Source organism: Geospiza fortis, unplaced genomic scaffold (genome assembly GCF_000277835.1).
Source record: "Geospiza fortis unplaced genomic scaffold, GeoFor_1.0 scaffold962, whole genome shotgun sequence".
Lineage (NCBI taxonomy): Eukaryota > Metazoa > Chordata > Aves > Passeriformes > Thraupidae > Geospiza > Geospiza fortis.
Genome location: NW_005054620.1, coordinates 82177 through 92885, shown reverse-complemented (window position 1 = coordinate 92885; position 10709 = coordinate 82177). Strand labels below are relative to the sequence as shown.

The 10709-nt window shown below is 39.3% G+C and overlaps 1 protein-coding gene across 1 annotated transcript in view; it reads left to right on the top strand.

The window, feature by feature from the left end:
* The window catches only part of ATG12 (autophagy related 12), a 4249-nt gene extending 1037 nt beyond the window's left edge, over positions 1–3212 (top strand). The window contains exons 3-5 of the mRNA XM_031064724.1: positions 4–140; positions 1650–1712; positions 2068–3212. Of these exons, the coding sequence (XP_030920584.1) occupies positions 4–140; positions 1650–1712; positions 2068–2127 (260 nt within the window). The 3' untranslated portion in view covers positions 2128–3212. The remainder of the gene's footprint in view (positions 1–3; positions 141–1649; positions 1713–2067) is intronic.
* Positions 3213–10709: the final 7497 nt, after the last annotated feature.

The following is a 10709-nucleotide window of genomic DNA, read 5'->3' as shown; positions in this document are numbered from 1 at the left end:
CAGTTGACGTGCTGCTGAAGGCCGTGGGCGACACCCCCATCATGAGGACCAAGAAGTGGGCGGTGGAGCGGACCCGGACCATCCAGGGCCTCGTGGACTTCATCAAGAAGTTCCTCAAGCTGATGGCCTCCGAACAACTGGTACGGGCGGGCACCGGGCGGGGGCTGAGCGCGCAGGGCCCGCGTTGTCAAACCTGCAAAGACACTGTTGAAATCTAGGCTACAGCTGCCTGCAGGAAACCTGGAGCAGAAGCACCGAGACAACTGTTCGAAGTAGACTCAGGATGTAATATTGAGCGAGCTGTGGGTGTGTGCAGCACGCTGTGGGTGTGTACAGCGCAGTGTGGGTGTGCTCGGCACTGACCTTTGGGCTTCTTGCAGTGTCTGTATTTCTCTGTGTCTGTCAGGCAGAGCTGTCAGGCACGCTGGGCAGCTGTGTGTCCCAGGGAAACATTGCTAGGCACTGTGTACCTGGTGGAACTAGGTATAGAGACAGAGTATTGGAGAAGCAGTCCAGAGGCTTTTGGGATCAGCTTTCTGAATCTGAGTGTCTGTTTCCTTCAGAACTCACATCTGAAATAGTTTAGCTGCTGTCATAGGACTGATTTTGCTTTTAAAATGGGGAGTTGGGAGGTGTTTGTCCTTGGGCATCAGATTGCCAGAGTTATTTATGGATTCCTTCCTGCAGAAGTGACTAGCCAAAGTGGCCTCATGATAATACTGGAAGAGCTGGAAATACAGTTGCACTGATTTTGTTTTTCTGCAGTGAACTCTCAGTACAGTCCAAAGTTTTTATTGAAGATACACAGTTAAAGCTAGCCTCATTAAAATAGTCAACTAAAGTGTAGCTGAATTCATTCTATTCTTTGTTTGGAGGATCTTATTTAAGTATATAGGCATAAATGCACTGGCCTTCTGATTCACCTGGAAATCATGAGGGATCTGCTTTTCCATGGTTTAATATCTCAAAGAAGAGTGATAAGTATGATGTTGACCAAGGACGTTCTCAACAGTTTGAGATCATGACTATCATCTCATTACCTCAGTGCAAAAAACCCCAGGAGAACATAGTCTTCCTGTGTGGCTGAAGCCTAAGGCTATGCTTCAAGAACAAAGCCCTAGGAATTTTATATCTTTTACTTGGAAATAGCACGTGATACCCCAGTGTCCGCTGTTGCCCCACCCAGCAGATCACAAGGCCCTCTGTCATTGAGGATTAGCTCCTATACATATACATGTAAATGTATTTTTTGGAGCAGGAAGTGAGAAAGATTACTTGAAAATAGAACAAGATGTTTCTTATTTCTATGTTGGCCATTCTAATTGAGCAAATTGGAATAGCGTGAGTGGTTTGGGCTGAAATAAGAGCCCAAGAGCTAAACCACTTTGTGCAGCTGTATGGGAGAGTAATGGGTCAGCTTGCAGGAAAAGGAAGTCAGCATGTTTACTTTGGCTTGGTCGGCTGGTCAGACAGAGGGGACTCCTCATAGTCCTGTTCCTCCTCCACGCTGAAGTGAAGATGATAGTAACTGGTCGTATGCTGTTATATGCTTAAAGATTATAGCAGAACTTTTGACTGCAGAATGATTCTTCTCTGTTCCCAGTGGGAGCCTGTGTTATCTCGCTCTCTTCTCCCTCATTTTCTTGCAGTTCATATACGTAAACCAGTCTTTTGCTCCATCTCCAGACCAAGAAGTGGGGACCCTCTATGAGGTAACTTTCATCCTGAATATCCTTTCCAAATGCATTTAGCAGGATCTGTCTGCACACCTCGGGCACTTGAAATCTCTCGCTGCCCCTAGCAGTAATAGCTTGCATTTAATTGTAGTGTAATTGATGTTCACTGATCTGTGTGAATGGAGTCCAAAGAGATGTGACTTCATGCAGTCTCTGGAAATGCATTCCTTCATGTGCAGTGTGTTTCCATGCCTCTCACTGTAATGGGGAGCTTTCTCATGACAATATTCCATGACATGTTTATCTGATGGGAAGACTTTTTGTTTTGCTTCATGTATATGGTAGCCCATGAATAATTGTAACAACTATTGTTTTTTTGTTTTTCTTGCAGTGTTTTGGAAGTGATGGCAAGCTTGTACTGCATTATTGCAAAACTCAGGCATGGGGATGAATGACTGGCCACACAGTTGTTCAGGTTTTCTCTTCAAAAATGGAGAAAGGACTAACTTGAACTCAAGCTGTAAACACACAGAAAGAGGGATTTTTGCATTGCTGCCTATGAACATATGATGCAGATGAATAAGCAAAGACCTGGTTAGGCTATACGATCACATGGCTTTTTTTCTGATGTACATCTGGGGTACAGAAAAAACACCTGCACCTGCCATGTACAGTAGAGCCAGCGTTCTTGCTGCTGACTACTTAATTGCTGTATCTGAAGGGAAACTTTCATTCGTCTGCAGGACTGACTGGACAGCTCTGTCCATATGTTGTACTGAAGATAAGAGAACCTTTTTATTAAAAGTAATGTCTGTTGTACCTGTAGCCTGGGATTCAGTTTACTTCTTACGTGTTGTACATCTGTGGTGTGCATCCTGTTCTTTGTGAAATCTTCATCTTGAATGTGCATTATCTCATATTATTTCAAGACAGTATTTTGATTTTTTTTTTCTTGTAATATATGGGGGTTGGTATCTACTCTAATTACTCCACCCTTTGCCTTCATTGTGTTGGTAAGTTGAGTACCTCATTTAGGATGGCACAGCATTATGAGAGGCCTCACAATACTTCCCTCCTGCACAAATTTTGTAATGTTTTGTTGAAGGCTCAACACTTCAGCAGTTCTCAAGCTGTTTCTTCTTATGCTGTTTGATGACTTGCATCTTTAGCTGAATGATGTAGCTAGCTGTTGAATCTAGAGTTCTTGAAAAAGTAGATATGAGCTGCTAAAACCACTATATATTCTCTTTTTGACTGTTGTTAATTTTCATGTTTTACCAGCTGTGTGGTCCACTAAACAGTAGCATGCAATTTATATTCTTTTCCTAATTCATAGCACTGAGAATTGACTTGAGATTTTTTCCATTATGGAGAGGACTTTGTACCTTGACTAGGGTGCTGACCTTTGCTTTTATTTATTGGGGAGTTTGGGTGTTAGGGGTGGAGATTTTTAGTGGGTTTATTTGAAGTGTCTGTTGTACAGTCTTTTATGTTTGTTTAAGCTGAACCAAATTAAATGTTAGTTGTTTGCTTGGAGAATGTTCTTATACTGGATGACAGTTTTTGTCCCTGATGTAATCCAGTTCTTCAGCACATACAGACAAAACAGCCATTTCTAGTTTAAATAATGTTTTTACTATAGTCTGGAACTCCTATTTCATACATAAGTGGCTCTTATGTAGTTTCTGCAGCCTGTGTATTGGATTTTTTCCACCTGAAAGGACTTCTGGAAGAGTAATACCCAGCTTAATTTACTGACGTTGCCACACTTTGCGTGCAGCATGCACATACGCCACTGTTACACAGGCACCTGCTCTGAATGCTTGCTATGTGCATAGCTTGATGTATCTTGGCACTTTTTAAATGGAAAACTTGGGTTCACTTCATTAAACTAACAAGGCAGAATTTGTTGTAAACTTTAAACTTCAAATAATCCATACTTTTGCCTGCTCAGAACCCTGATCTCATGAATCTCCATCTCTTTAAAAGAACTGTTGCAGAGGGAAGCACTCTGATTCTGTCTGTTTGAGGAAATTGCCTGCTTGGTTACTGTGAGGCCAGCATAACCTCGACAGCCACTAGAGGGTACACAAGGACAAAGGTATTTGCATAGTTTTATCTAGGGCTCTTTTTCAAACTTTTTCATAGTATGTCCACATGCTGGTCTTACAAATATAAGTAGTTCGTTCTCCCGTGTGACAGTATGTTTACCTAAGATAAGCTACTAGTCTGGTTCTCTTTAAAGAATGTTCTATTGGTGCCTTTCACCTCACTTGATCTTAACAAATGAAACTACTGATAAACTGCAAATGTGCTCTTCAGAAGTGATGCAAGAAGGTTGATGTGTGTGTGTGTGTGCGCATGCGTGCGCTGGGGGCGTTGTGTTTTGGTTTTAAAAAGTCAAAAGACACTGAGATCTTCAAGAACTATAGGTCATTGTGTCTGCCAGCTAATTATAGAATGTTGTCATTTATGCTGAATCTATAAATAATTTTTATCCTCTGAAGTTGAATAAAAAATCGTTTGCCTCAATTCCTCAAAATGTGATAATCCAATAATGTAAAACCCGTAGTAATGGTCTGGATTTCCTCCTTTACCACATGCATTTTTGGACCTGGATAAAATGAATCATGAAGCTTTGAATTATTCATTTATCTAAGATTCAGCTTGTTCCCTGAATAATACTTACTTTTTACTGGTTGCTTCAGCATTTTTCTGCTCTTAATTTTTTTCCAACCCCAAGTAATTTTTTCTTGGGGTCTAGTTTACCAGTATACAGCGAGTACTTACTGATCCAGCCCTTGCTTTCTGTTTCCTCAGTGCTCCTAAGTGGCTGCCTTTATTTTGTTGCTTTTATTGACTGCCAGCTCCAGTTCTGCTAATTCCCCCATGTAACTTCTGTACCTTCTTTACAGAGAGAGTCCTCCTTTTTGACACTTTCCCTTTGGGTTTGTACCTTGCATCAGGGAGGTGGTCAGTACTTACCTCTGGTAGCTCTTTAAGGACCATGGACTCTGTCTGGAGCTGAGGTTTGATTTTAGGTGGCAGAAAATTTTCCTTGCTCGTATTCTTAAGTAACAAACCATACTGCAAACATGTCAAGTAGATAATGTGTCAAGTAAACAAATAAGTGCTTCCCAGTACATTGCTTTTAGAACTTGCAAGAGACATGTTCAATCTCCTGTTTTAAAAAGGGACAGTTACAGCTTCTAAAATCATAGATTGTCCTGATATGCTTTTCTCTTTGAAAAGAATATTTCCAGTAAATTGGAAACCTAAGAAGCCCAGGCAGAACATGAGCTGTGTTCTCTGCATTTGGTGTCATTTAAGTGACTTCAATTGCTAGAGTGGGAGAAAAAGGGCATGAAAGTAAAGACTGACTCTTGGACAGATCAGTGAGAGTTGTACAAAACAAAAAATGAAAGTCTAGATTTACTCAAAGTTTTGTGCTCAACCGATATGCTACTATACTAATGCTGCTACTATACTGAACTGCCAATATTTGTAATGTAATTCACTTGATTAATGTAACTGAATTAACAGAAAAGACAAATTGAAAAAAATTCAATAAATAATTTTTAAAGACTGAGAAATAAGATGAGTATTGGAAAGGGAAGTTACTATACTGTTTTTATTAAAAACCTAGTACTTCACAACATCCTGATATTAAAAGGTAATTCTATGCAAAATTCAGTTACCCTGTTTCAAGTTAATGCTCATCAGATGCAAACCCTTCACACTGTGAGGCACTATTTTTATTAATTATTATAATGGTTTAGAGACTAGCTTTAATGATAGATTTCTAATTTGTAGTTTGAACTAGTCTTAAATGCACATGGAAACCTGAAGAAGCTAAATGAAACTAAAGTTACGTCAAGAGTGAAATGATAAAATACACAGTTGTGCCACTTACGAGCATACTGAGCAGATGTCATCATTTCCAGGACTTTAAAGTCTCAGAAAACTACTGCTTAGATCATAACAGAAGATGTGTCCCCACAACTCAAACTTGAATGTACTGATATACAGTAAGTTGTGGTGAGTGTGTTGGAAATCCACAGATCCATTTTTCCAACTCCTTCCAATGCCAAAGCACCTCTATTTACTGATTGTTATTGTTCATGCTCATTTTGCAAATCAAATTCTGCCTGTTTGCACAGCTTTTTGGCTTACATTGCTCTTGACTACCCTGAAGTCTCAGTTATTCTTCAGAGATATTATACAAGGTTATTCAAGACATTGTCTTACTACAACATCTTGATCTTGAGGGTGAGAAAAAAAAAGTGGGGGACAAAAATTCCTTTAACTCTGGAGTTTTTCATGAGGACTGTGACTATTACAACCTTGTATAAAATTCAATGTGCATTAAAAAAATAAAAGGTTTTCAGCTTTGTTTTGTATTGGATCATCACGAGAAGAAAAACGCTTGACTAGAAAACCTGTAAAATGCATTTCTTGTTTGCAAAGACCATGCTTCAGCTTTGTTACTGCCATGTTTAATATGCTTCCAAGGCTAAAAGTCACAAAACCGCACACTTTGCTCTTGCTTTAATAGCAATAACGCTGTGAGATATCAGATGCCTCTTTTAGTCAGAATTAGAGCGACAAAAGCTCATTTAGAGATTGTTTCATCCTAAAATTGGTTAAAAAAGGTTGGATCACATTTTTGACTGGGACCAAAATGTGTACATTAAAGGCTTAATGTTAAGCCTGTCACACTACCTCTATGTCGCTAGACTTGGTAGTGCCAGAAAATTTTCTGGGACACTGTAGCTCGGTCATCTGTACAGTTGGTTGTTAGAACACTTGCTGGCTCAGGTATTGGCCTGTGCTCAATTCAGGAACTGGCAAGGTACCATTTCTGGTGGGCACTTTGGATGTGATTGGCCTGTTACAGAGTTCAGGAGGTAAATAACATTGATGAAATCTGTTCTGTGTAAGCTGGCCCCAGTGCCACGGATCAGTCCTTGGGATACTTGTTGCTAGGTACACAGGTGAAATTTCAGGTGAGATTTCATCCTTTGTATGTGCAATAAGAAGAATTAAACTTTGGGACAAAAAACGCGATCTCTCTTCAAACTTCAAGAACAATCTAGGAATTTTTAAAAAATAATTCCTCTGCATTCCCTCCATGCAATTGTCTCTAAATGACTAAATTTATAGGCTCTAAATGCCTACCAATAGCCACATTCAGCAACATTTTTTGTTAAATATGCAGATTGTAGATGGTGGCGAGGTACTAGGTATATGTCTTGGCTCCATCATACCTTTCTTTATTAAAAGTAGATGATGAACATTACTTAATTTTTTTTTTAAAAGTACAGGAGTCTTGGAATCCTTGCTTTGTATCTTATGGAATGATTCCACATGCAAATTTTCTATATAATGTGTATATATCAATTAGACTGACACAATGTACCATTAAAATATAATTGCATTGAGGGCCTAACCTTAAAAAAATGTTTAACATGTTCCAATTGCAAATATCAGTATATGATTTAAAGCAGATAAAGATGTTTCCCTTGAATTCTGCTTGGTAGCAGAACTAATAATCCTGAAGAGCTCTTAATGGGAAACCTCAAAGAAAGGAAAAAGATCTCCACATAAAAGTGCACAGCAATGTTCCTAATGTGGAGGCTAGCCAGTACTTTGGCTTTCTCATGTAAATATCATAAATTTTAAAATACCACAAATTTATTTAAGTGTCTTTCTTGCAGAGAAAAATGTCAATATTTTGTATTTTATTTATAGCATATGCATTTCCCACCAAAAGTAGATCAGACTGATTCTTCCAAGAGTCCCTTTTGTGGTGTGTGGTTTAATGTCACACAGCTCTTCAATGCACTGTTTGGAGTTTGCTTTTACCTTCAGCAGAGCTCATGCCCTTTAGTAGTTGTTGGTTTTTTCAGTGAATTACATGATTTTGTTTGTGGCATCCTCATTTCACTCGTGTATTACTTCATGTTTTTAGTCTGAAGATGGTCTTTAACTGCATGATATTTGATGCAATTGTTCTCAAGCTTTTTTTGAGAACTGCTGTGCATGCAGCAGTTTTTCATCAAAGATCTGCATACTGAGTGATCAGTCTCACTTTATATGACTGAAGGACAGCTGCACTGATACATTGATTCATGACTACATTGAGTCATGTAGCCCCAATACTTGCACTAGAATTGCAGATCCAGGTTTTCTCTTTAGAACCCTCTACAAACATCAGAAACTTAGGTGAACAGTGACTTAACAAAGAGGTGACTTAGTAAAAGGAGTGGAAGTAATTTCATCTGGAGGAGGAGGTATAAGTACTCATGAGGGTGTTGAAGTGCAATTGCCTGGCCAGGCTAACAGACCAAAGAGACACAGCATAGTTGTTTGCCACAAGAGTCTGGTCATTTAGACATCTTGGATCCCACCTTCAACTAGCTCACAATTTTTATTTGGAGTTACAAGATATAAAATAAAGTACAGTCACAAGCTACATTTGCAGGCCTAGTACATGGTGCAAAGTGCCTAATGCTGCAATTTGATAATTCCATTGATCTGACTTGAAGATTTTCCTCAGTAAAGCATGAGAGAAACCTTGTGAGCTGCACCCCAGTAGGAGATGGTGTGCCACTAAATGATTGAGCACTTCAGCTGGTAAGTGTCTCCTGGAGTTAGATGTCATGTCAAATGATTGCTTGATTTGCTTATACCTGTCTTTTGGGTAATAGCAGAGTGCTTCAGCATTTGTACATAAAGCAAAGGTTATGTGGTTAAAGCCCAAACACCTATTCTCCAAGAAAAGTTTTTAATAGGATACTTGAGAAATACATTTAATAGTTCATTTCTTCAGGTGTATGATTTCCAGCAATAAAAGTGCATGAAGTCCTGCAGTCTCCTTGTGCAGAATCACAACTGAGAATGTAAATACAATTCCTTTGCTGTGTGGACTTCAGCATTCTCTTTTTTTATATTGGATTTTCAGTGAAAGTTAACTGCTGTATGTGCTCAGACCCTTGTGCCATTTCTATTAAAAGGGCATAAGCAAAAGCACAAGATAGAGAGACATAAATGTTGTTCCTAATGGTGTTCAGTCAGTCAAGTAATCAACTCCTGTAGAAGTTTTGGGGATCAAAAAGTAGGTTGAACAATTTCAAATTAAAAGCTGTAAACACTTTTGAATAGGAGCAAATAAAAAGTATAACTATATAAACTGTAATAAACAGCAGCAGTTGTAAACTGCAGTAGGTAGATCCAGCCTGATCCCTTACTTGTAATAGAGGGAGGTATAAAATGTCCTTTTACTAGCAGTATTTAACTAATGACCTCATCAACTTTGTGGCAAAGGAATCAAAGTACTGAGGTGTCAGGGATTAACGGCAGTGGCATAACTACATTCCCCCTGGATTTAAATACCAGGGAAAATACCTCCAAGCACAGGTATACAAATAAACAGAGAAATATAGCAGCTGGAAATTAGTTTCTGTCAGATCCTGTGAATATTAGAATAAGACAAAAAATACTTGAAAACTTACCTCATGCTGCATTTCAGAACCCATAATTGTGATTCTTACATTTTATTCATGAGAGACATTCTATTCCTTTGGGCAGTGCTTCCAACAGCTGCCAAAAGAACGTGAATTCTGCCTTTGAAATAAATGACAGGGTATTTCACACTAATTCTAACTCTCTGTAACCTACAGAAGTTTTAATGGTGCTCTATGAGTTTTCTGAGGTGTACTGAAAAATGTGCTACTTGTCCATCTAATCCTTGGAAAGCTCCAACCAAGAGCTGACATAGAACAGGGGCAAATTTTGTTAAGAAATAAGAATCATTCTTAATTGTGAATTTGAAAAGGTTACCTAGGGAAGTGACGTACTTGTTCATTACCTGCATTTGGCCCAGGAAGAGTGGACATGGCTGCTGAGATCAGCACAAGGGTTGTGTTTAAGAGATTTGGGATAGTCTTAGGTTCTCTCAGACCTTAAAAAATCTTGAAATCATTGCACTTTTCTCTCTCTTTCTCACACACACATACCAACAATAATTTACAAAATACTGTTAAAGCAGGGTCTGCTTTCTGCATGCCAGGAGAGGTTCTGGAGTGATGGCTGAAAATGTACCTATTCAGTACATTGATATGTGTTTCATTCCAGTTTGCTAGATTCCAGCCCCATTTAAAATTGGGTAAGTATTCCCTACTGCAGTGAAGTCAGAAATTCATTCAGCCTCTCAAGCTATATTTACTTTATTAATGGCACTTCTTTTTGTCATACCTGTACTTTAATGTACAGGTCAGGGAGAGGGAAGAGAAAGCAGGTGTGCTAAAAATCCCTTAATATAACTGTCTGTAAGGGAAACTGCAAGCTGCCAATGTTGTGAGCACCTTTGAGCCTCAGAGCTACAGCAGCCCACACCACCAGTCTGCTTACTTCCAGATCCATAATCATAAGGCAGACCTGAAGAGCTGAACCTTTTTTCCTCTTCAAGAAAGAAAGATTTTCTTCAAACACTGTTCTATGGCGTATAGTGAATTCTGTTGCCAGAATCCATAAATAATAACAGCTTTTATAACTAATAACATATTAATTACAACTAATAACAGACTAATAACAGATTTCATTAATAGCTGAAGTGCAAGGAAGACGGCTGGTGTGGTATCTACTTGTTCTGGTGCCAGTATATAGATTGGATAGACTGAGGAGCGTGAGGACGGTCTGTTGTTTTAGCACGGTCTGTTTTGTCCCATTCACTGGTTCGGGGTGTCATTCTGAGTGCTAATGGTTACGGCAGCCCTAAATGTTCCTGCAGAGTGCACTGGCTTTCAAGAAACAGCACTATGAACGGGCTGTCTATCTGTAAGCAACCTCCAGCAGCAATCTTCTGTGTGCTTGAAATAGCTGTGTGTCTTGTTTTGCTTTTCAGTAGACCTTTTAGATGCATTTTTTCAAACCAACGTGTACGTAACGGAGGCAGCGGCAGGGCGCGCTCCCCGGCAGAGGGAGAGAGATGCTTTCCGCCCGGCAGCAATAGCCACTTCTCCTATTTCCCTC